Raw genomic sequence first — 26,008 nt, forward strand, 5'->3', positions numbered from 1 at the left:
GATAATCCATCCTCAGATGAGGACAGTGATACCTCTGTCAAGTCTTGCAAGGTCCCAAGACCTGGTGACCTCTGCGTAAGGAAGGAAGCAGCAAAAAAACTCTCATCATGGGTCTCTGAAGCATACACAGAAAAATTTTTAAACATCAAAATTCTCCTAAAAAAAAATGCTGCTTCTGAGCATACTGCTTCAGCTACAAAGTCCTGAGACTTTCCTCATTCCTCTTCATCAGAGCCATCAACGGCAAAGCCTAAGACTCATATGAGAATGGAGTCAACAAGGTCTTTGCCGACTGACCGCATCGCCGACTCCAACTACAACAACGGTTACCACTGTCTCATCAACAAGACCATTGACAATGACATCAATCTCAGTCATGGACGCTTCGATCCCGTCTCCGAAGATATTGTTGTTGACGAAGAATTAAACAATGACTCCGCTGTCAATGCGGCCATCGTTGACTATGGCACCACTGTCGACGAGCCCGCCGTAGACTGTGCCAGCATCAGTGATGAGCATGCCATCAACGCATGCTCATCTTCCCTCGCCGATGTAGACGACACCGTCGACATTCATTAAAGTAACAAAGACTTTCTTCAGACTCAAGAGACCTCACCCAGCAAAGTTTCACATATCCTCCTAGCCTAGCCACCCCCCTAGATCTGGAGGATTCGGAGGATAAAGGCCCGTTTGGCCTCGCACATAGCCCATCTGAACTATGGGTCAAATATCAGGATGAATTCTGTGAGGAAGGGGAACAATCCTATTATGGCCATTATTGCAGTCCGCAAGCCAAGCAACAATATGCATACTATCATGACTACCCAGAACCTCCATCCCGCATAAGAGGGATGGCTACCTGATCCCTTTTCCGTCACCACCTTCACAATCTCCCTCAGATTCCCCTTCTGAGGACATTCGGGGCTTCCATAATTTCATGAAAAGAGCTACAGCGAGCATTGAATTTTCTGAATTTGAATTGCTTCCTTTATGACTTTAAGGAACAGGCATGAAAGTCTGTTTGGGCTCTCCCAATAATTGATCATATTTAAGAAGAAGGTATGAAGCTGATTGTGAGAAAACAGGGCTGATTGCAGAGGCCCCCTAACTTTTTGCCCCCATTTTTCACTTTTTGCTGGTGTTTTCCTAACTCTGATGGTGCCCTGGGTACTGCTAACCAGTCCCAGGGCCTGTGCTCTGTGTGAAATCAATATGCAAATTAGGCTAATTATAATTGGCTAAGTTAACCTACCTATAAGTCCCTAGTATATGGTAGGGCATGTAGGTTTAGGGACCACAGTATAGGTAGTGCACCCATAGGTGCCCTGTTGAGGTGCCCATTGTCAGTTTAAAGGCAGGCCTGCCTTGCTAGCTGCTGTGGGAGGGAATCTCCCCTCAGCAGATGGTGAGGCAGGAAGGGGGAGGGCTGCCAAACTGGTCTTCAAAGGCAGAGAAGGACATTTGGAGCAACCAGCAACACCCCCACATCCTGCAACCCCAGACAACTAGGTGCCCCCTTGATTAAATTAGGAGAGGGCAGGAGAGGGGTGTGTTTATGATTTTTAGCCACACCAGTGGGTGGGCTCAGCCAGATGTAGCCTCCAAAAATCAGATTCAGCCATGATGGATTTTTGGAGAATGTTGCCTACTGGGATTGATTTTTGCCACACTTCCCAGGAAGTGGTCATCACAGGGGGAAGGACCCTGTGCCTGATTGGAGAACCAGGACCCCCCTGCTTTTTATCCAGGAGCAAGGATAAAAGTGGCAGACCTGCACCCACACCTCAGTTCCCTACCACATCCAACAAGGAAGAACTACAGAAGAAGAAGGACTGCCCTGCTGGACCCCTGGCCTGCACCTGGAACTGCACTCAGAAGGACTGCACCAGCTGCACACCTGGGCTTCACCACAAGAAGGACTTTGCCTGGCTTCAACTGGTTCAAGGAGGGACTCCCAGTTTGCTACAGGTGAAAAATAGCTAACCAGAGTCCCCTGCACCAACTCCTGAAGAAAGCGACCAGCTAACCACTGTCCAAAGGCCAGAAAGGAGTTTGTGCCAGGTGCATTCTGGGAGTTGTAGTCCACCCCCCCCCCCCCCCCCCCCAAGGACCATCTCAGAACTTCTGGACCCTTGGGGTGAGCTGTGGACCTCAAAAGAACCTTAAAAGGATATCTGGGAGAAGCCCCAGAAGTTTGGAGAAGTTTAAAAAAAAAAAAGCTCCATAGGGGGACCGACCCACCGCGGCAACTCTAGCCGGCTTGCCTCAACCCCAACCCAGCCTCATTTGCTGGTTCGTCCCGGTAAAGAAGATCTCCGAAAAAGAGACTAAGTCCGAAGGTAAAAAGTTGACCGGGACCTCCCAGCCAGCGTATCCGAGGAGGGCTCTAGGGACTTTGGATCAAGATCCAGGTTTACCCCGGTTGAAGGATTTTCACCTCGAAAAAACGACTAAGTCCGAAGGTAAAAATCTCCACTGAGGATTCCCGCATCGCGTATCCGGAGAAGGGCTCCAGGAGGTCGGATTGGACTGGCAGGTTTGTCCCGCTGAAGAAAATCTTCGGAAAAAAGACTAAGTGTGAAGGTAAACTTTTAACCGAGGCCTTCCGCGGCCTGTAGCAGAGCAGGTCTCCATCCCGGTCGGCCTTAAACTTTGACTTTGCCCCAGTCGAGGTGCAACCAGATGACCAGATTGTCGCTTTTTGTTTCTAGGCGCTAAAAAAACAATAATTCTTTAAAAATGTATATCTCTGGTTCCCCTTAACCAATTTTATTTGTTTTTGTGTCATTTTAAAGATAAAAATATAATCTAGTTTTATAAATTGGTTTTGGATTTTTAAACTGTTTCCTTTGTTATATTTAATTACTGTTTTGTGATATTTGAATGCTTTACACTCTGTCTCCTAAGTTAAGCCTTGACGCTCGTTGCCAAGCTACCAAGGGTTGAGCTGGGTTTAATTTACTGAGACCTAACTGGGCCTTAGTGGAGGTTAGTGGCCTGTTGCTAAGTGTAGGTACCTACCTGCCCTTACCAATAACCCATTTTCCAACATTTTTGGTGAGCAGTGGTGGGATCCTGTACTTGTGTTCAGTATCACGTTACAGTTTTAAGTAAAACAAATTAAAAATCCTTTAAATTGTCCTGGTGCAAAAATTGTATTACATTTTCATTGTGGATTAATTTCAATTATTGAATTGTTGTGATTTTTCTAAATTCTTGTTTCCAATTTTTGCAAAACGTTTTTGTTGACACAAAAATAGGGAACCATGGAGCTCGATCTGGCTAGCCTACCCACACTGACAGTAGTCCAGCTTAGGGGGTTGTGTACTGAAAGAGGGTTGCCTGCAACCACTGACCTCAGGAAGCATGTCCTGATCAAATCCCTGACCGCATGGGCTGAGGCCCAAGAGGTAGACTCAAACGAAGCTCCAGAGGAGGGAGAAGTAGGGGGGATGCTAGCTCTAATCACTCAGGGGAGGGAGGGCATCTGAGCCTAAGTGAGGATGAGGAAGACCGGTCCTCATTACATACAGTCACTAGGGGAAGACCCAAAGATATTTGGGGGAAGGGGGTCCCTTCAGGAGGAGAGAACCTGTCCCTCAGAAAAAGAGAGCTGGAGGCCCAGCTAGCATTCATAGCTTTGGAGGCAGAGAAGCTGGCCCTAGAAAAGAAAAAGTGGGCAAAGAGAGAGAAAAGAGATGGTGGCAGCGACAGAGAAGTTTAGGTGTCCATGGGTGGGGGGTTTGCCCCAGATTACCCAAGGAGGTGGTTCCTGCTTATGTAGAGGGGGATGATATAGACAAGTGGTTGGAGGCCTTTGAGAGGGCACTCCAAATGGGAACGGTTAAGCCTCAGTACTGGGGTTCCCTTTTGTGGTAGTTGGTCCCCAACTCAGGTAGGGATAGGCTTCTGACCTTAAGGGGGGAGGAGGCAGATTCATACCCTATTATGAAGAGGTGCTTAGCCAAGAAGTTTGGTCTGACCCCAGAGCAGTATAGAATGAAGTTCAGGGACACCCAGAAGGTCAGTACCCAGTCTTGGGTTGACTTTGTAGACACCCCAATTAAGGCACTAGAGGGCTGGATTGTTGGTAACAAAGTAAATACTTATGAGGGGTTATACAATCTGATCATGAGAGAGCACATCTTGACCAATTGTACCCAAAAAAGGTTACGCCAGCATCTAGAGCTGGGGGAGGCAGCTGATGAGTGGTTGAGAACCAGGGTGGTTGTCAAGCCCCAGGTGGGAGACTCCAAGAAGGGGGTGGGGGGGTCAGGTCCCCAAAAACCTAAGGAGGGAGGTGGTAAGCCCACCACAGAGACTCCCTCTGTACCCCAGAACCCTAAGACGGAGGAGAGTAAATCCCACTCCCACTCTGACCAGCAGAGCCAGGGAGACCCAGGGTTAAAAAAAGCTCTTGGACAGTAAGGCTTGCTTTGACTGTCAGCAGACAGGTCACTCCAGAGGAGATGCAGCCTGTCCAAAGAAGGTGGTTAGCACTGGGCTGTCCAGTGTAGCCATGGAGGAGGACTCCTTGGATGATGAAGTCCTCCTAGCATTGAGCTGGGAGACAGGACCAGATGGTAAGCTGGTGATCCTTGAGGGTGGGAGTAGGCACTTCCACCTCATTCAGGTGAATGGGATCCCTACCACTGGCTTGAGACACCTGTGCCAGTCACACTATGGTGAGTGACCGGTTAGTGACCCCAGACATGTATGTCCCAGGAGAGACCAGGAAAGTCAGGATAGCCACAGGGGAGGTCACCTCCAAACCTGTAGCCATAGTGCCCCTAGAGAGGGAGGGTATCCTTGACTGGTTTAGGGTGGTAGTCAGTGCTGACCTCCCCCTAGATTGTATCCTGGGCAATGACCTCCCAGAGGTGAGTCTGGTCCCAGATGGGGCGGTCGCCCAGGGCACCCCCCCCAACCCAAAGTCCTGGGGAGTCAGTACCTACAGTTAGGAGACAGGGGTCCCCTAGAAAAGGAAAGAAAAGGAAGGGTAGGCCACTCTTAAAGAGAGTTCCAGGGAGCCAAAGGCCTTCTGCCCCAGTAGGGGGGGGGGCAGAGTTGGCACTGGTGAGGCCTCACCTGACCCCAAGGAAGTCCTGAGTAGTCAGGCAGCTGTCCAGATGCAGGGTGTTGCCCCTGCACTGACAGAAGGGAGAGTGGAAGGAGGGTGTCTGCCACAGGAGGTGGAAGCCCCCAACTCTAGGCAGCAAGAGGGCTGCCAGGACCCCACAGTTGCCCCTAAAGCAGCTCAGCCACCTGTCAGTGGAGAGCTTAGGGTGTGGTTCTGGGTACTGACAGCTGTCAGTAGCCTCTGCTGGGTGTTAGCCTTCCTGGCAGCACTGCACTTAGCCTGGGAGGCAGACCCCAGGGCCAAAAGCAAAGTAGGCCCCCTGACCCTGTTGGTCATGGTGGGGTTGCTCAAGTGTTGGGTGACCTCTTTGGGTAAGCTAGGTGTTGCCCTAGCAGAGATAGGATTAGGAGAGGTGGCCACCTCACTACCCAAGTTGGCAGAGAGAGAGGAGGAAGACACACCTAGAGGGAAGTTTTAGTTTGAGATGGGTCCTTTCACTGTTGGGATGGCTTCACTACCCAGAGGGAGTGACCATGGCAGGAGGATGTAAGGCAGAGTAGGCCCTGCAAAGGGACAGCCAGTTTTCTTCACTGTCTTCCTCGCCTAACAAGCCAGGAAGACTCTCCCAGGGTTGGGCTGAGTCTCCTGGGCATGTGGGCTGGGGGCTTGTGTGAGAAAACAGGGCTGATTGCAGAGGCCCCCTAACTTTTTGCCCCCATTTTTCCCTTTTTGCTGGTGTTTTCCTGACTCTGATGGTGCCCTGGTACTGCTAACCAGTCCCAGGGCCTGTGCTCTGTGTAAAATCAATATGCAAATTAGGCTAATTATAATTGGCTAAGTTAACCTACCTATAAGTCCCTAGTATATGGTAGGGCATGTAGGTTTAGGGACCACAGTATAGGTAGTGCACCCATAGGGGCCCTGCTGAGGTGCCCAGTGTCATTTTAAAGGCAGGCCTGCCTTGCTGGCTGCTTTTAAATTAAAGTTATAAGCAAATTCGACTTTGGAATTAAAAGTAGTTCTAAAGTCTTAAACTACCTTATTGTTACATATAAGTCACCCCTAAGGTGTGCCCTATGTGCCTCTAGGGCTGGGTGCCATGTAACTATAAGCAGGGACCTTATAAAAATGGTTTTATAAGCCATGGTGAGGTAAAACAGCCAAATTTGTTTTTCCCTCATTGTAGTAAATGGCCTTCATAGGCTAGAATGAGGAGACTTTATTTTAATTTTTAAAGTCCCCTTATATGATGGATACCAAGAGTTTGGTATCAAATTAATTGTTGTAATAAATCCCACAACTTCCATTTGTTGGATTTAATATAACTTGTTCAGTTAAAGAGTTTTAAACTTTACCTGAAAAGTTGCCAATTTCAGTCCTGCATTGTTTTTTGCTGCTGTGCTCCGATTGGCCAGCCTCTAGCAGCCTGGCCAGGCTGCCTTGATGAGGTGTGAAGTGGCCTGGCTTCACACAAAGGAACGTGCCTGTGGGAGGGAATCTCCCCTCAGCAGATGGTGATGCAGGAAGGGGGAGGGCTGCCAAACTGGTCTTCAAAGGCAGAGAAGGACATTTGGAGCAACCAGCAACACCCCCACATCCTGCAATCCCAGACAACTAGGTGCCCCCTTGATTAGATTAGGAGAGGGCAGGAGAGGGGTGTGTTTATGATTTTTAGCCACACCAGTGGGTGGGCTCAGCCAGATGTAACCTCCAAAAATCAGATTCAGCCATGATGGATTTTTGGAGAATGTTGCCTACTGGGATTGATTTTTGCCACACTTCCCAGGAAGTGGTCATCACAGGGGGAAGGACCCTGTGCCTGATTGGAGAACCAGGACCCCCCTGCTTTTTATCCAGGAGCAAGGATAAAAGTGGCAGACCTGCACCCACACCTCAGTTCCCTACCACATCCAACAAGGACGAACTACAGAAGAAGAAGGACTGCCCTGCTGGACCCCTGGCCTGCACCTGGAACTGCACTCAGAAGGACTGCACCAGCTGCACACCTGGGCTTCACCACAAGAAGGACTTTGCCTGGCTTCAACTGGTTCAAGGAGGGACTCCCTGTTTGCTACAGGTGAAAAATAGCTAACCAGAGTCCCCTGCACCAACTCCTGAAGAAAGCGACCAGCTAACCACTGTCCAGTGGCCAAAACTGAGTTTGCGCCAGGTGCATTCTGGGAGTTATAATCCGCACCCCCCAAGGACCATCTCAGAACTTCTGGACCCTTGGGGTGAGCTGTGGACCTCTAAAGAACCTTAAAAGGACATCTGGGAGAAGCCCCAGAAGTTTGGAGATGTTTTGAAAAAAAGCTCCATGGGGGACCGACCCGCCGCAGCAACTCTAGCCGGCTTGCCTCAACCGCGACCCGGCCTGATTTGCTGGTTCATCCTGGTAAAGAAAATCTCAGAAAAAGAGACTAAGTCCGAAGGTAAAAAGTTGACCGGGACCTCCCAGCCAGCGTATCAGAGGAGGGCTCCAGGGATGTCGGATCAAGATCCAGGTTTACCCCGGTTGAAGGATTTTCACATCGAAAAAACGACTAAGTCCGAAGGTAAAAATCTCCACTGAGGATTCCCGCATCACGTATCCGGAGAAGGGCTCCTGGCGGTCGGATTGGACTGGCAGGTTTGTCCCGCTGAAGAAAATCTTCGAAAAAAAGACTCAGGATCTGATTACAACTTTGGAGTAAGGTGTTAATCCGTCCCAAACGTGACGGATATACCACCAGCCGTATTACGAGTCCATTATATCCTATGGAACTCGTAATACGGCTGGTGGTATATCCGTCACATTTGGGATGGATTAACACCTCCTCCAAAGTTGTAATCAGGCCCTAAGTGTGAAGGTAAACTTTTAACCGAGGCCTTCCGCGGCCTGTAGCCGAGCAGGGCTCCATCGCGGTTGGTCTTAAACTTTGACTTTGCCCTGGTTGAGGTGCAACCAGATGACCCGATTGGCGCTTTTTGTTTCTAGGCGCTAAAAAAAACAATAATTCTTTAAAAATTCATATCTCCGGTTCCCCTTATCCAATTTTATTTGTTTTTGTGCCATTTTAAAGATAAAAATATAACTATTTTTATAAATTGGTTTTGGATTTTTAAACTGTTTCCTGTGTTTTATCTAATTACTGTTTTGTGATATTTGAATGCTTTACACTCTGTCTCCTAAGTTAAGCCTTGACGCTCGTTGCCAAGCTACCAAGGGTTGAGCTGGGTTTAATTTACTGAGACCTAACTGGACCTTAGTGGAGGTTAGTGGCCTGTTGCTAAGTGTAGGTACCTACCTGCCCTTACCAATAACCCATTTTTCCAAAACTGATGCAGACTCCAGCTACTGTGACGGCAGTGGTTTTAACGTTGACAAAAAAATACAAGGCCTTTGAGGATTCTCCCACTTGTCTTACAGGACACCCCAAGACAAATTTGGTAGTCTCACAAATTCCTCAACTATGCTTTAGGAATCCTTCTACCCCAATTTCAGCTCCACTTTACAGAGAGGGCAGGTGCCTAGATAACATCGGGAAAGTGCTTCTCCACTATGTCTGTCATTACAATTTGTGCAGCCAATTCTTTAGCCATCTTAGGCCATTACGATAGACAGATGTGGTTAGACATTGCCAACCTGACGGATCTAGTGCCGAAGACAAGAAGTAAGAGGCAAGAAAAATAATGAAAGAACAGGAATGCACATCATCGGAAATAATTGACTGTGGAATGGATATCACTTCCACTTGCTTACAGCAAATGGCAGGAGAAGCAGTGCTACATAGGCAAGGCTACCCAAAATCTTCATTCTTTAGGGCAGAGGTACAGTTGAAAATATTGGAGATGTCATAAGATGGCAAGACTTTATTTGGCAGACATATAGATGATGCCTTACACTCCATCAAAGCTGATACGGACACTGCACAATTGCTGGGCGCATTGTAGTTCTGTATATTGCCCTTTCGAGGAGCTTGTGGTAGAGGTTTCTCTACCTAGAGGGGAAGTTTCCATCGTTACCAACTACACCAACCCCTTCACTCTCAATACAAATCTATATACCAACAGCAGCTGTCCCATCAGCCACCATCAATGGCCTACACCAAACAGGCTGTGTGACGCAAGCAAACCACCGAATCCAGAGACGTCTTCCGAAAGCAGTGACCTCGACCAGGTGCCATCTACCCTCTCGTGCCCTCAACCGTTGGGTGTGAACATCTGGAACCATCTGCACCAATTGCAGGAAATAACTACAGACTATTGGCTACTTAATCTGGTCACCTGTGGTCATACCCCTTAGTTTGTACAGAGACCTGCAAACGTGCCACCAAAAGGTGCTCACTCCCTCAGTTTCATGGAAAGAGGTCTTAATTATCCCTCTCAAGGGTGCAATGGAATATGTACTCTTCAATCAGATGGGTACAAGTTTCTACTCTTGTTTTTTCCTCGTCAAAAAAAACATATCAGGAGAGTGGAGACTCATTTGGATCTTAGAAGGCTCAACAAATTCCTAAGGAAACAAACATTCTGCATTGTCACTCTTATCAGGTATCCTGCATCTCTGGAACCACATAGATTACATGACAACACTCGATTTGCCGGATGCACATTTCAACATTCCCAAACATACAAAGCATCACAAATACCTCTGCTTTTCAGTAGCTGTCCCCCATTTTCAGTTCAGAGTCCTCCCATTTGGCCTCAAATCAGCTCCCTGCATTTTCACCAACTGCCTTGCTCCAATTGCAGCTGTCCTCAGAAAACAGTCATCAGGTATTCCCCTACCTGGATGACACAAACACCTATGCAAGCAACACAGGCTTGTATTGCATTGTTTCACAAGCTAGGACTCACTAAATCCTCACAAGTCATCTCTTGTTCCACCACAGAAGATAATGTTTCTAGGCTTAATACTACAAACCATGCAACACCAAGCATTTCTTTCCCTGGCAGAACAGCAAAAATTAATTCAATTGGCCCTCAAGATTTCCAAAGGAAATTCAATTTCAGTGCAAGTAATTGCTAGGAATGATATAATCAGCAATACATTTTGTCCTGTTAGCACGCCTGAAAATAAGACTTTAGCAACACCAGTGGATTCAGACGAAAAAATAAATCGACAACCTCATCAAAATAAAAGGTCCAAGCTTTGAGGTGGTGGTTGCGCACTCTTCATATCCCCAAGGGTCTCATGGTTTTGCCTCTAATACCGGACTTCACCTTAAAGATGAATGACTCTCTGGACGACTCTCTGTAGGGTTAGGGCGGTCACATCCAGGACCTGAAAATCCAAAGAAAATGGTCAGCCACGCAAAAGTCCATGCATATAAACCACTTTGAACTCAAATATATTTTTCTTATCCTCCAGGCTTTCTTACATTGCATACACGGGCCTTCAGTATTGGTACGTACAGACAATATGACCAGCATGCATTACATAAACAAGCAAGGAGGTACAAGGTTGCTGGCTGCCTCCCGGGAAGCTCACAAGATATTGCACTGGCTGACAACTCACAAAATTACTTTAAAGGCTGAGCATGTAGCAGGAGCAGCAGTACTCTGGCAGTCAAGCTCAGAAGATCCTTAGAGAGCTGCCACGAATTGGAGTTGAACAGTGAGGAACTAAACAAAGTTTTTCAACTTCGGCGGAAAACCTCAATTAGGCCTCTTCGCCAAGAACGTGAACAACAAATGGCGCTTTTACGCAAGTCAGCACCCACTCCCAGTATCGTAGGGGAATGCTTTTTTGATATGAGAATCTGGATAATATGCATACTCGTTCCCCACCCATCCCCATGATACCAACAGTCATCTGCAAGATGAGAATGGAGAGGTGCCAATTGATCCTAATCGCTCCCAGGTGCCCAGGGAATACAGGTTCCTCCTGCTGTCTGAGTCCAAGACTGTTCATCTTCAGACCAAGGGTACCCTGCTGCCAATCAACAAGGTCCAAGTTCTACATCTGAACCCAGGCATGGTTCCTGAATTCCATGAACTAAAAAATATGAATATGCCTCAAGAATACATGGCTATGCGTGCAAGAGCAAGGGCTGAATCAACTAACAAATCCTTCAGATGGAAATTGAAAAGATTCTGTTTATGCTGTCAAAAATCCAGTCTGCATCTGCTGGAAGTGTAACTGGAGCAAATATTGCCTTATCTTCTCTCTCTGGCTTGTTCAGGTTTGGTAAAGGCATCCATGAAAGTTCATTTTGCAGCAATATCCAGATACAGACATTCCTCACGCAAGGATACTCAAACAATTCATGAAAGGACTTTTCCGAGTTTGCCCACCCGTCCAAACTCCTCCACCGGAATGTCATCTTAACGTCTTTCTTTCCCAGCTCATCAAAATGCCATTTGAAATAATTCACAAAGTGGATTTAATATTCCTTACCTGAAAGGTAGTTACGCTGTGGTGTTGACATTCGCTAGAAGGGTGAGTGAAATACAGGCATTCATGACCCAGGAGCTGTTTCTCCAGTTCAGACGATGGTGCCATTCTTAGGTCTAATCCAAAATGTATTCCCAAAGTACCTTTGCAGTTTCACCTTAATGGACCTATTGTCTTAAAAACATTTTTTTTCCAAATCCGGCAACTATGGCAGAACAATCTCTGCATACGTTAGACATTAAAAGATGTCGCAAGTTTTACTTACATCGTACCAAACTGTTTCGTAAAACTGAACACATCATGGTTGCATATGGACAGTCTTGAGAAGGTACATTTGTTGCAAAAGCTACCATTGCATGGTGGATTTCGGCAACCAAACAGTTTTGCCAGTCCAAGGCAGGGAAATCACTTTCTTCTAAGGCAAAGGTGCATTTCAAAAGGGCAGTATCCACATCAGCTGCCTTGTTTGCAGGTTTTTCACTGGAGAAAGTATGTTATGCTGCAGTGTGGAAGAGCTCCCATGCTTTCACTCAGCACTGTTACATGGACTCTGCGCATCGCAGTGATGCAGCGGTCGGCCAGGCTATGTTAAGGCATCTATTTCAATAAGGTGAGCCTCTGATATTTGAATACTATCTTAATTGACAACTGATATGTTATTATACATTATAGGTTGATATTAATCCACTCAAGTGTATGTATTATTATTCTTATTATTCTTCTTATTATTTTACAGCCCACCATCCGCAAAGGTGATGATGTCATAATATTTAAGATTACAAAACAGCTTGCTATTCTGTTTCAAGCATTTGAATCTATGAAAGATCCAGTACTCAAGAAGAGAATCCAGTACTCAAGAACCTGTAACTTCAGTTCTCTGGTATTGGCATCTTTCATAGAGTCACATGCAAGCCACCCTCCTCCCCATCGAGGCTTCTCTCACTTGTGTTTGAAAATCTGGGAGACTGACTTCTCTGGTGAGGGTTCTAAATGGTGCTGTTGCCTGATTGGCGGGACTTCGAATCTTTTCAAATGATGACACTAAGCTGTAGAAGTGAATGCACTTTAGCATTCTTTTATATGTAAAATGTCTTTATAATGCTATTTAATTATTTAATGCTACAGTGGGACTCCCATTTCGACAACTGGGAATGATTCAAGCAAGTGAATCTATGAAAGTTGCCAGTACTGGAGAGCTAATTCACAGTTAACTCATTTTCTTCTCCATTGGCAGAGAACGAAATCTGAAATGTTTTGGCCAAAAAAAAGTCAAATGCTTTTTTACCCCTTAGAGGTACTAGTGGTTTATCTCCTAGCTTATGGTTACAAGAAGACAGCATATCCCACAACTCCCAACACAGAGTTCATATTTTCAAAAACCACTGGGATACCCACTCCCAATATTTAACTTTAGTTGGATAGAGCTTAGCGACATTATTCTTTAAATGGGAGAGGTTTACATTTGACCATTGAGTTCTACAGATCAGAAGGAAAGGATACAATATCCCTTGCAGATTTTTTTCTCATATTCTCATCCATTCCATGAATAAAGACATTTTCTGGATTTGGCAACTTAAGCTGAGCTACTTCTACAAAAAGATATTACTGGAAAGTTCCCCAAAACTACTGCCAAATTAGTTTTTATTCCAGAAATGTCATATTGCCCAAATCATATTGGAGAAATTGTGTCACCTTCTGTATCCAGGATGGTCGAGTAGCTAAGAAAAAAGTTTTTGGAATTGGGCATTTGTCACAGTTTGTTGGGTGACACCGAAACAAGACCGGTGTCCATAAACTGACTAGATTATGTATGTTTTCCGAGTATTGCAGCTCTCTAGCACTTTACAAAGCCTGAAGTCACTGGTTAGTATTTTTAATGTGTGTGGTTGTCATTCAGCCTAGTGATTTCAAAGGTATTGGCAGTGGTTCTGGAGATCTAACACTAAAGTAGATCCAATTTGAACTGAGTTGGACCGTTTGCCTTCTAAAGCAATCCTGTCAGCGGTCATGGTTAGTTTTCAAATAACAATATTTCTCGTACATTTAGATGTAGCGTTTGATAATTATTTCTTGATGCATTGTAGCTCTGTCAGTGAATTCTTTGTCCGGCCTTCAAAAGGGATAAATTTAAAGATAAAAGTTGCTTGCAACCTTTTGCATTCTTTAGCTTTCTCAATCATTAATGGAAATGAGAGGGTACATCTCTTTTAGCCTACAATTGCAATGAGTCCTTCGAATTCCATGAATGGTGCTTATTGTTTTGAGAGACTACTGATTAGAGCAAATGGTTGGTTAAGCAAGCCATATCCCCAAGAATAATTAATTGCCAGCATTACGGTTTGCAATAGGTCTACAAATAATAATTCTGCAATTTTTGTAATTATTCCACAAAGAGGAAAAACATTATTTTAGAGGTCTTGAGGAATGTTCTCTTTTGGGGATTTTTTATAAGACGCTTCTTCAGATTTGTTCTTTTTTTTGGTCATATGCTTCAAATGAGGTAATGCTTGCAAGATTAGTGGTTTATATAGTGTGTATTATTTGGTGCCAACATTTTCAAATGGTTAAACATTAACTGGGATGATCTTTCAATAGTTCTATGATCTGCTAAGGAAATTATATCAGTTAAAATGGTGAATTATTTGCCATTTCAGCTTGTAGTTCTGATGCATGCTGTCTTTTCTCGGATTACTCTTTGCCTCCACTTTGTTTGGTTGCTCATTTTTTCTTAGTCACTCTATGGTTGGAATTATAAATAAACAGAAGATGTGGTGTTTGTAGCTGCATGTACATCATCTGGTTTTGTCCTTTTGGTCTGTGTAAAGCAAGGTATGTGTCAAACCTAAGGACATATATATTGCAGCTAGTAGGAACATTTTCGGAATTGTAGCCTGTTAATGTTCATGAATAAAGAAATAAACGTTGGGGTTTCGACACAGTCCACGTGTTTGTAAAATAATGTTTTGAGAAATTTCTTGATAGGGTATCTTCCTTAAAAGTGCTCTTGTAGCTGCTTATTCCTGATTCAGTATCAGGATACCTAAAATGAACCATATTCGTATAGCAGAAATGCCGGATTTGTGCTTGTAGGATTGTAGCACACTTAAGAGACTGATTCTGGTCATGCCCTGGGATATGTGGGGGGAATCCGTTTTTTCAGCCTTGGAAGTTGTGTGTAGGCAGGATTGTGGAACGAAAACATTTGCCATCTAACTGATCGAAATTGCAGTTTTAAAACAAAAGTAGTGGATGGTGCATATAGCATTCTATTGCTTTTTCACTTATTTGTGCTATCAGATAGGGATCAGCTATATCCGAATAAGCATTAGCCATATCTCAAATAGAATTTTCCAGCCCGGGCCATGCCAACTGTGAGCAGGAAAAATAGCAAACTCAGACATGTTTCAGACTTCTTGCTCCTCAAGAGTGAGATGCCACTTGGGTCCCTATGGCAGAGTGAACCTGGAGCCCATATTTGGGCTCACGTCTATCTATCTATTGTGTGAAGTGTATTTTTGACAGTGCTCTAAGTGTTCATGGTTTTATCAGCTCTTTTGGACTTATCGTGATAATTAGTGACTGTTTAAGTAAACCACATTTGACATATTTCCTATATCAAGGAGTTGAGAAATCGAACTAGGTTCTAGGGTAAATCCACTATTTAAATTAATGCAAGTAATCAGTGAGCCTTGTTAGCTAAAGATGTTAACCGCAGAATTTACCATTATTGAGATCCTTAAATTATAGACAATGCAGGCTCTTCTGTGTACAGTTGTTACCATCAGTGCCTGTTTGTGCTGGATTGATTAATTATGTACAGCACACTATTAATATCAAACACCATGTTGTAGGTGGGCTCAGCAAAGTTGCTGCTGTATGCAATTGTGTTTTTTTAAACCCTTCAGTTAGATGTATTAATGTGATGTTTTTTTAATCTGGTTATATATAAGCAATTGTGACTATGCGTTGTTTCAGGATCTTACTTGTGGGGGTAGTAAACATATGCTTATTCATGATAGATTTTATATATATTTTTGCTTATGATATCGATTTTTTATGTATCTTTTATGGTTTTACTAATGCCGAATAAAGAATATTTGATTAGATGTGACTGGAATGAAAGCACAGATTTGCATTCCAAGCCTATTACAATACTCCATGTGTGGAAATGGAGGACATTTAAGGCATCTCTCAATAAGAGACTGGAGAGGTGAAAATATAATTTAAGATCAACACTTAAATGTAGTTATACACAATACTAAAATAAATAACATTATAGAAAACACGCTTTTTCCTTCCTTACGTTTCTGGGTTATATAGCATGAGCATCATTGGAAAATATATAAAAATGTTTTATGTCTTGTTCCTGGTGTGAAAAAGAAAATCTTTCATAACTTTAAGTTCGGGTTATGTATTTTATAGTTGACTTTGTTTTATTTTGTTAAAGGAATGTTTGGGTATACAAAATGTCACCAAAACTGTCTCTTCCATTTGCCACGGAGTTCATTTTCTTCTGCAACCAAGAGTACTGTATGAAATCTCCACCTTTGGACTGCAGGATTCCAGTAATGAGGTAAAGATTTATATACAAAGGCTAAACATTTCTACAGTTTCTGATTTGTATTTGTTTATTTTTAAGCATAAAGGATAGTCTTAGACATCTTGTTATAAACGTAAACTTTCACGTTATTCCAATGTATGAACTTTATTAACTCACTTGTGTTTGCATAACAGCTGCGCTTAGCAGAGAGCAACTTGCATGCCTGCCAGGGAAACATATACCCAATTCAAGGGAGGGATCTATTTCGCAATTGATGACCACAGATAATCTCTAACACTCTAACCCACACCAACCCCATTCGTCTTCCTTCAGTAAGCCAAGGTTGAAGGATCAAGTCCAAATATATGGCTGGGTTGGGCGAGGACAGAAGTCTTGGTCACCAAATTCAGATGCATTTTGGGGCAGTGATCTGCTATATCAGTATGTGGATTCTAGTTATCTGCTTTGGACATGTTTGTCTTACCATCCCCCTATCTAAACCTAATGTGCTGCATAGGTGGAAAAGGTTATTTCGAGAAGAAGCCACCCTACGCCAAACTTCAAAATTTTGTACAGTCTTGCACAGGTGATGGAGAGTTGAGATGAAAAGTTTATACCTGATGCAGGACTGGCCTAAGGATTGCTACAAAACATGCCTTGGTGGAATTCTTGGTTCCATTTTCTTGGAAGACACCTTTTATTTTCTCCCTCAATTTTGCTTGCATTGTTGCTGCTTAACATTTATAATTCTCTGTCGGGCAATACGGATACTATGTTATCTGAAAGTTTCAAACCCAACCTTTTCTTGCTATATTATGTTTCTTCTTATCCATGTTTTGCTTGTATGACGTCTAGGTTTAAGATGAATACCTCTGGCCAGAGATTCTCACTTTTTGAGTTCCTACAGGCACCAGGCTGTCAATAGGTGATGCATTTAAGCCCTTCGCCGCCAGGCCTTTTCCCCTCAGGTGCCAGACCATTTTTTGGCTATTTGGGGCAGTTCGCGCTTAGGCCCTCATAACTTTTTGTCTACATAAGCTACCCATGGCAAATTTGCGTCCTTTTTTTCCAACATCCTAGAGGTACCCAGAATTTGTGGGTTCCCCTGAAGGAGACCAAGAAATTAGCAAAAACACAGTTAAAATGTCGTGTTTTTTTTTTTTTTTAAAGAAAATGGGGGGAAAAAAGGGATGCAGAAGAAGGCTTGTGTTTTTTCCCTTAAAAATGGCATCAACAAAGGGTTTGCGGTGCTAAAATCACCAGCTCGCCAGCTTTCAGGAACAGGCGGACTTGAATCAGAAAACACAATTTTTCAACACAATTTTGGCATTTTACTGGGACATACCTCATTTTTACTATTGTTTTTTGTGCTTTCAGCCTTCTTCCAGTTAGTGACAGAAATGGGTGAAAAACCAATGCTGGATCCCAGAAAGCTAAACATTTCCGAAAAGTAGACAAAATTCTGAATTCAGCAAGGGGTAATTCGTGTAGATCCTACTAGGTTTTCCTACAGAAAATAACAGCTGAAAATAAAATGATTGAAATTGAGGTGAAAAAAACAGCCATTTTTCTCAACGTTTTACTCTAACTTTTTCCTGCAATGTCAGATTCTTGAAAGCAATATACCGTTACATCTGCTGGACTCTTCTTGTTGCGGGGATATATAGGGCTTGTAGGTTCATCAAGAACCCTAGGTACCCAGAGCCAATAATTGAGCTGCACCTTGCAATAGGTTTTCCTTCTATACTGGGTATACAGCAATTCATTTGCCGAAATATAAAGAGTGAAACATTGTTATCAAGAAAACCTTTGTATTTTCAAAATAGGCACAAGATCAGGTGTTGGGAAGTAGTAGTTTGCACATCTCTGAATTCCGGGGTGCCCATACTAGCATGTGAATAACAGGGCGTTTCTCAAATAGACTTCTTTTTTACACAATGTCTTACATTTGGAAGGAAAAAATGTAGAGAAAGACAAGGGGCAATAACTTGTTTTGCTATTCTGCGTTCCCCCTAGTCTCCCAATAAAAATGGTACCTCACTTGTGGTGGTCCTAGGCTCAGCAGCCATTGAGGGAAACCTACCAAACCCAGACATTTTAGAAAACTAGACACCCGAGGGAGTCCAGGGAGGTGTGACTTGTGTGAATCCCCCAATGTTTTCTTACCCAGAATCCTCAGCAAACCTCATATTTAGCTAAAGATTCACATTTTTCCCACATTTCTCTGTCGGATTACCGCACCGGGACAAATTTCCTGCCACTCAACATTCCCCTCATTCTCCCGGTAAAAATTATACATCACTTGTGTAGGTTGGCCAAGTGCCTGTGACAGAGAAGACCAAAAACATGTTGAAATTGAAGGGGAACCAAATCGGGTCCAAAAGGGTAGTTTGAAAAAAACATTTTTAGGCTGACAAGTACAGCAGAATTTTCATCGGTATAGATGAGACAATGCTAGGTGGTAGGAATTTTGTAGATTCCTGCAGATTCCGGAAGGTTCCATCACAAAAATGTGGGAAAAATGTGTGATTTCCAGCAAATTTGAGGTTTGCAGGGCATTGTGGGTAAGAAAATGGTGTGGGGTGCATGTGAAGCACACCACCCTGGAATCACCCAGATGTTTAGTTTTCAGATGTGTCTAGGTCTTGTGGATTATTCTACATGGAAGGGTCCCAAAGTCCAAAAAGTGCAACCCTCACCATTCCAAGTGGGGCGATTTTGAAAGTTAGCCAAACTCCCATGGTTCAAATGTAAAACCAAAATAATCAAATGTCCTCTTGGTTGCAGTGGGATAAGATGTTCTAGTGCGCGGGGGAGAGCTGAAAGACTGTTACCCCAATCAGTTGGGGTGGGGCATAACCAGGCCCATACTGGTTGGTAGCCGCCACCCCACTATTCTAAAAAAAATTTTTTAATTCACTGGCATCTAGTATGTTTTCTGCCCACTCGGGGAGTGGATCCTAGGTAATTGCCCCATCTGCCGACCGGTGGGCAGAACAACTTTGGCCCCATTTATTTGGGGTGGGGCTATGTCCATTCCCCACCCTCATATTTTGGAAAAGCAAATCTTCCCTGGTCGACTTTCTGCCCCCTTGCGGGCAGATGGACCTTCCAAAAATAGGCCGGTCTGCCCCGGTGGGTGGGAGGAGGGGGGGGGGGCAGATATGGCCAACAGTAATGTGCCCCCCATGGGGAGTGACCCTTGCCCAAGGGGCTGCCCTTCCCCCCTAAAAAACAAGCAAACACCCCAGTCCCTGGTGCCTAAGTGGTTTCTGTCCCCCCTTGGAGGCAGATCGGCCTAATAAAAATAGCCCCCCCCAAACCCCTCGGGGAACGACCCTTGCCTAAGGGACCGCTCCCCTTGCGTCAAATTGACACAAAAAACAAATCCCTGGTACCTAGTGGTTTCTGCCCCCACTAGGGGGCAGATCGGCCTAATAAAAATAGGCCTATCTGCCCCCCCCTTGGGGGTAGAAATGGCCTAAAATAAATTTGCCCCCCAGGGGAATGACCCTCGCCTAAGGGGTCGCCGCCCTTGCTTGAAAGTGATGCAAAAAAATAAAAATCCCTGTTGTCTAGTGGTTTCTGCCCACCTTGGGAGCAGAATGGCCTAACAAAAATAGGCCGATCTGTCCCCAAGGGGGGCAGAAATGGCCTAAAGACAATTTGCCCCCCAGGAGAGCGACCCTTGCCTAACGGTTCGCTCCCCATATATATAAAAAAATGTAAACAACAAAAAAATATAGATCCCTGGTGTCTAGGGGTTTCTGCCCCCCTGGGGGCAAATCAGCCTAATTATAATAGACTGATCTGCCCCTGGAGGCGGGGGCAGAAAAGGCCTAAAAATATTTTGCCTCCTGAGGAGCGTCCATTGCCCAAAGGGCCGTTCCCCTTATGTATAAACTTTAATAAAAAAACAAAACTCCCTGGTGTCTAGTTGTTTCTGTCCCCCTTGGGGGCAGATTCGCCTAACAGTAAATTTGCCCCCAAGGGAGTGACCCTTGCCTAAGGGGTCACGCCCCTCATACGTGAAACAAAAAAAGATCCCTGGTGTCTAGCGGTTTCTGCCCCCCCCTGGGGGCAGATCAGCCTAATTATAATAGGCAGATCTACCCCCAGGGGGGCAGAAATGGCCTAAAAATAAATTACCTCCCTGGGAAGCAGCCCTAGCCCAAGGGGCGGCTCCGCTTATGCCATAAACAAACAAACAAAAAAACAAATCCCTGGTGTCTAGTGGCATTTCTGCTGCCTGATCGCATCGTGATCGAGCAGCTGAAATGCTGAGAGAGACATGAAAGGATAGGAAAGGCCTTTCCTCTCCTTTCATGCCTCTCTTGTCCCCTGCACGTGATCGGTGGAGAAATGCTTTTGCATTTCTCCTTCGATCCGCACCAGAAGCTGAGCTTCCTGTGCTTGGGGGCAGCCTCTGATGAGGTCAGCGCGCGATCATGCGCTGATGTCATCAGACGCCAGGGGGCAGCGGGGTGGAAGGGGAAGCGATTCCTCTCCCACACCTGCCCAGGGGAGGGGGGAGCCAGGCCCCCGGGGGATCGCTAGCGCTTCCCCCGTGGGCCCCTGTCTGGGCGTAACGATTATGTCCTGGGCACCCGAGAGCTGCTGCCCAAGACTTAACAGTTACGTCCATGGCACCCGAGGGGTTAAAGGACACCAGAGAGCTGAAGAAAAAATTGTATTTCACAAATCACAAGAAACTGGGCAGGTCTCACTCCAAGCAATGTTCCAAGTTGTGGGCTCACTCCTGCCCAGGCTGGTGGTTCCCCTCCAATTCAGCATCCTCACACAAGTTGAAGATGAAAATGAGAGACCAGTGTCACCATAAAATCAAGAAGCCCAAGCAGTATGCTTCTCCATCCCTTCACTCTGGCTCTTTGAATAAGTCATGCCCCCTTACCCTACACAGAGGCTGGTCCAAATACACCCTTAGTTCTGTGGGCTGCCTTCGACCATGCTACAGATAGAAGTCTTCATGCAGGTCATGCTATAACTATTACAGATGGTGTTGACTCCAGCTGCAATGTCTTCAGGCCCAATGAAGCTGCAGGCGCGCCCCAGTCTGATATCTTCAGAAGGAACCAGCCTCATTGCCGACTGACCCTGCTGTGATCTGACCCAGATGCCTATTTCTGAGCCTGAGCAAGCGTTGTACTACTAGATAACCAACATGCAGCCTCCATCTTTGGAAAATTCCCAGGCTGTCTCAATGTTAGTACAACTATATGCGGATCCGATTCTGACACCAGTTTAGGCTGATTAGAGTCCTCTTCTCCGTTAATCTTTGACATCCCTTAATGCTTTCTGCAGAACCACCAACATAAAAAAACACCTTATGATAGGAGAGAACCAGGAAGTTCCTGGGCAGTGGGTGGGACCTTGATCCCATTACCTTCCCAACCATGAAAGTGCTCCGTGGGGGCATGGCAAGCCAGAGGGGAGAAGACTTTGTGCAGGCCACTTCATGCGAGCAGAGGTTTCCTCCCTCTCCCTACCTGTGGAGAGGCAGGCAGGGAGATGGAGGAAACATTGTTGTCACAGCAACGCTGGCTCCCACAGGAGGTGGGGAGCCAGCTGGCTGCAGTCCCCAACATTGTGACTCGGTGCCCTGGGGGGACACCCAGGTCACATGGCCTGGTGATGAGGCCCCAGGGGTGAGATCAACCCTTGAAAGGTAGGCCACGCAGCCCTTATCCCTCAAAAATGAAATCATTAGGCTGAGCCCCTGGGGTGGGAGGCTGCACTCCCTTCCTCTCCCGCCCTCCTCCCCCCCCCCCCCCCCCCCCCCCAAAAAATAATTAGGCTGGGCCCTGGGAGATGTGGTTCCTCCAGCTGAGATTGGCCTGGGGAGGGGCCTCCCCCCCAAAAAAAAAATGAGGTTGTGCACTGGGTAAGGTGGTCTGCGGGGCTGAGATCAGGCTCTGGGGAGGGGAGCCACACAGCCCACCTCCCTCACCCTAAAAAAAAATATTTAAGCTGGGGGCCTGGGAGTGCAGGGTTTGGTTGTTATAGGGTTTGGCCTCAGGCTCTGCGATCACCCTCTGCCTCGCACGGCCAAAGGCTGTGTGCAGTGGTGGTTGGATTAATGTATAGTAGTGAAAATTACTTTATGATAAAAAAAAAAAAATAGAAATTCACTGGGACAAAAAAAAAAACAAAGGTTACAGGGACGTTATAGTTAGGTTCACATTTTAAATATACAAAACCATAGAAATTGACCTGTTATAGTTAGTTATCTCATGTCACTATAACTCCTGCCCTAAGGTAACTAGAACTTGCACGCTTGCCATGCACTGCTAATTTCCCCACAAATTATTGCGCTCATGACATCTTTGATAACATCATTAATAATATCAGTTTAATATTTGCAGTAAAGTGTTTGACGAAAAAACTGTGCATGGCGGGGGCTCGTAGTATAGTTACCTTAGGGCACTAGTTATAGTTACTTGAGATAAGTCTAACAATAACGGGTACATTTCCATGGTTTTGTACATTTAAAATATGAGCCTAACTACAATGTCCCTGTAACTTTTGTTTTTTAAGTGAACATATATAAAGTAGGAGCCACACTAAGGCGTGATTTAGATCTTGGCAGTGTTACTGTCAAGCCGTGTTGGCGGCAGACCCCAGAAGACAGTCAAGTCAACGGTGTTCTGCCCGCCGTATTTAGATGTTAACAGTTCTGCAAGCAGAGGACTTGCGATGGATTGCTGACTCAAGCAGATGGTGGCAGGACCCAGAGGACTTCATGCAATGGCAGGGTTTGTGTAATAGAGGTAAGTGGCACACACACTCACTGTCCCTTAGCCATACGTGTCCCTGCACCACACATAACTCCCCACATACACCATCATCTATATAATTCTATCACAACATGACCCTACATTCTGAAAATACACATTGACATACAGCCATGACATAACATACCCACAGCAGTGAAACTGCACCCACACGCAACACAACCACAACAACCAACACAACTACACACTCACAGCCCAACTACACACAGCACGACAACGTCCGCCACACTGCAAACTCATCTGAATGTGTCACATGGCAACACAACTTACATAACATTGATCTCCCACTCCTCCTCCCTCCACCACAGCCAGCCAATCTACACACCTACAAGTACTGACTTGCATACACAACAGATAGCACAAACCTACTCGTACTGGTCCCCTTGCAATGTGTGCACATGGACACCGTCTTCCAGTGTGAGTGTACCTTCATTTTGGTGCCTGCATTCTTCTGGCAATGAATGATGACACCACAATGACAGTTGTGTATGTGTGAGATGTGCGTTTTTGTGCCATTGTGTCCCCCAGCCTTTGTGACACCATTGTATACCCCATGTATGCATGTCACAGTGATTTGAAAAAATTACTGATATTTATATGCCTGCAGTGGTCCCGTCCCTCCATCCATGCCACCATCCTACGATTGGATGATGGAGGATCACTTGGCACTTCTTGGAGAGTAAGTTATGGTTCTCCTGGCGAAGGGAGCATGAAGAGGGTTCCTGTCACAGAAGAAATGTTGTGGTTGTTATTCCTGCTACTTTCCGGTGCCCACAAAAAAACAAGGGTCTCCACCCTATCCTAGACCTTCAGTTCCTCAGTCTCTTCCTCAAGAAGGAGAAGTTCAAAATGCTCACTCTGGTTCAGGGCCTATCTGAAAGATGGTAGCGTTGGACTTGCAAGACGCGCATTTCCATATTCCTGCCCTGCCTGCCCACAGACATTACTTGATGTTCATGGTAGGCCACGAGCATTTTCAGTTCACTGTGCTCCTCTTTGGCCTTACCAGCGCCCCTGGGTATTTACCAAGGGGATGGCAGTGGTCGCAGCTCATCTGCACAGATCAGGGTTTTTAATCTTTCCCTATCTCAACGACTGGCTGTTGAAGATGGGCTTACCCCAGCCTGTCATCTCCCACCTCCATACTACGGTGGACCTCTTGCATTCCCTGGGGTTCTCTGTAAAAGTGCCGAAGCCACATTTGACTCCCTCTCAGGCGCTCCCTTTCATTGGAGCTGTTCTAGACAGTGGAGTTTTACACTTATCCTCCTGAGTCCGAAGTCTGTGATGTTATCTTGGTGACTCTGTTTTAAGGCTACAACATGTATCTTTTGTGTCACATGTGTCTCCTGGCTTTTCTTAAGTAAGGTGAAGTGGATGTGACTTTGAAAGAAATGCTCCGGGGTCCCTGCACAAGGGTGGGACTATCCAGTGCTTATTATTTCAGTGAGGATTCCCCTGAGAGAGATCTAGGATTATTGGTAAGAAACCAGTCCTTCCTTACAACCCTCCTTCCTCCCCATTCTGTGAAATAGATTGTATGGCTCGGTAAGGTCCCAAGTTGGTTTTGCACATTGCCATTGTTGCAGTCTGTCACGGTCAATCCGCATTTGAAGGTGTGGAACAGTTTAAAAAGAAAACAGACATCTGCATGTAGCTATAGCACCTGTATACAACTCTGTGCCGTCATTTCTAGAGGTGTTATGAGACCCCCTGCAAAGTAAGATGTCACCTAGAGGTGCATGGGAGCAATTGCTAGGAAAACATTTGTATCCAGTCTGGTGTATTGTATTGTAATAGTATTTATATAGCGCTTACTACCCCTGGTGAGGCATCGAAGTGCTTTTCGGTGAGTAGCACGCTACTCCGGAACCCAAAAGGAATTAGTGGTGGATTAGTATAGAGAAATATGAGTACAGTTTTAGTAGTATTATGAGTTGATTTGAGCCGCAGATATGTGAGTTTGTTAGTTGGATTGACTGGAGTAATGGAGGGGTAGAGGAGGGAAGAATCCAGAAGTGTTAATTGGGAGTTTATAGTAATAGGATTTAGGCTTGGGATGAGTTAAGGGGGGGTGGAAGAGGGAAGAGTCTGTGGAAAGGGTTATGGAGTTCATAGTAGCAATAGGAGTTTTGGATGAGTCAAAGGTGAGATATATGAGGGAAAATTTATTAGGGTTGTTTGGGACATCATGGTAGTAAACTGAGGTTTGGGTGAGTTAGATGTGGAAAAGGAGGGAAGAGCTTAGGCAGGGTTATTTAGGAGATGAAAGTAGTAGAATGGATTTGGGATGAGTCAGAGTGGGAATGGTGTATAGATTGATAGAGACATGACATGGCGATGGGTAGACAGAGTAAAGCTTACAAGAGAGTAAAAATATTATCTTTTTTTATTTATAATTTTATGCATTTATATATATAAATACATTTGATCATTATTGTAATTTAATTTATTTATTCATTATTATTAATATATTTTTTAGATTTATTTATAATTTGAATTTTATTTACAGATTTTATTTTAATTTTATTTTTTCTCTAGCACAGTAGGATTAGAGTAATAAACATATAGATATGTAAATACATAGTAAGGGAATATATGTCCAAGGAATATAATAAAGGGTACAATATGAGAAGAAAAGTAGTATTGTATAAACACAGACTTTCAAGATTTGTAATATTTGAAGTTAATTAATATGTGTACTTTTCTGACAATTATTTATCTTTACTCAATTTTTGCATAGCCAAATGCCTATGATTTTTTTTTTTTTTAAATGTGTTTTTATTATTTATTATCACACAACAAAATTACACAAGTGAAAGCTGTCAATAAGAATAACATTTGCAACAGGTACGTTCATCACATCACCCTAGACGGCTTATGTACCATGACTGGGCTATGCTGTACTTCGCCCACTTCCGCGCCACTGCCAGAGAGAACGTGTTGCCACGGGCTGGAGCAGGGGGGGAATAGTCCTGACTGGACATCATATTAAAGCATCCTGTTGCATTGAAAAGAAAAAAAAAAAAAAAAAAAAAAAAAAAAAACAGAAAAGAGAAAAGAAAGAAAGAGAAAGAGGGGAAATACTGTGGGGGGGAGATAAAGGCCGGGGGGGCCCCCAAGACGGAGGAAACGGGGGCAGAGGAGGAAAGGAAGACACGCGCGCGAGCATTGGGTCATGCGTCCCTTTGTGTGCT

At 44.8% G+C, this 26,008-nt stretch overlaps 1 protein-coding gene across 2 annotated transcripts in view; it reads left to right on the forward strand.

Annotated features, from left to right (window-relative positions):
• Positions 1–26,008, forward strand: part of RTTN (rotatin) — a 978,768-nt gene that overhangs the window by 243,216 nt on the left and 709,544 nt on the right. For both annotated transcript variants that reach the window (XM_069219896.1, XM_069219897.1), the window contains exon 15: positions 15,907–16,032. In XM_069219896.1, the coding sequence (XP_069075997.1) occupies positions 15,907–16,032 (126 nt within the window). The remainder of the gene's footprint in view (positions 1–15,906; positions 16,033–26,008) is intronic.

This window comes from Pleurodeles waltl, chromosome 2_2, assembly GCF_031143425.1.
Source record: "Pleurodeles waltl isolate 20211129_DDA chromosome 2_2, aPleWal1.hap1.20221129, whole genome shotgun sequence".
Taxonomy (NCBI): domain Eukaryota; kingdom Metazoa; phylum Chordata; class Amphibia; order Caudata; family Salamandridae; genus Pleurodeles; species Pleurodeles waltl.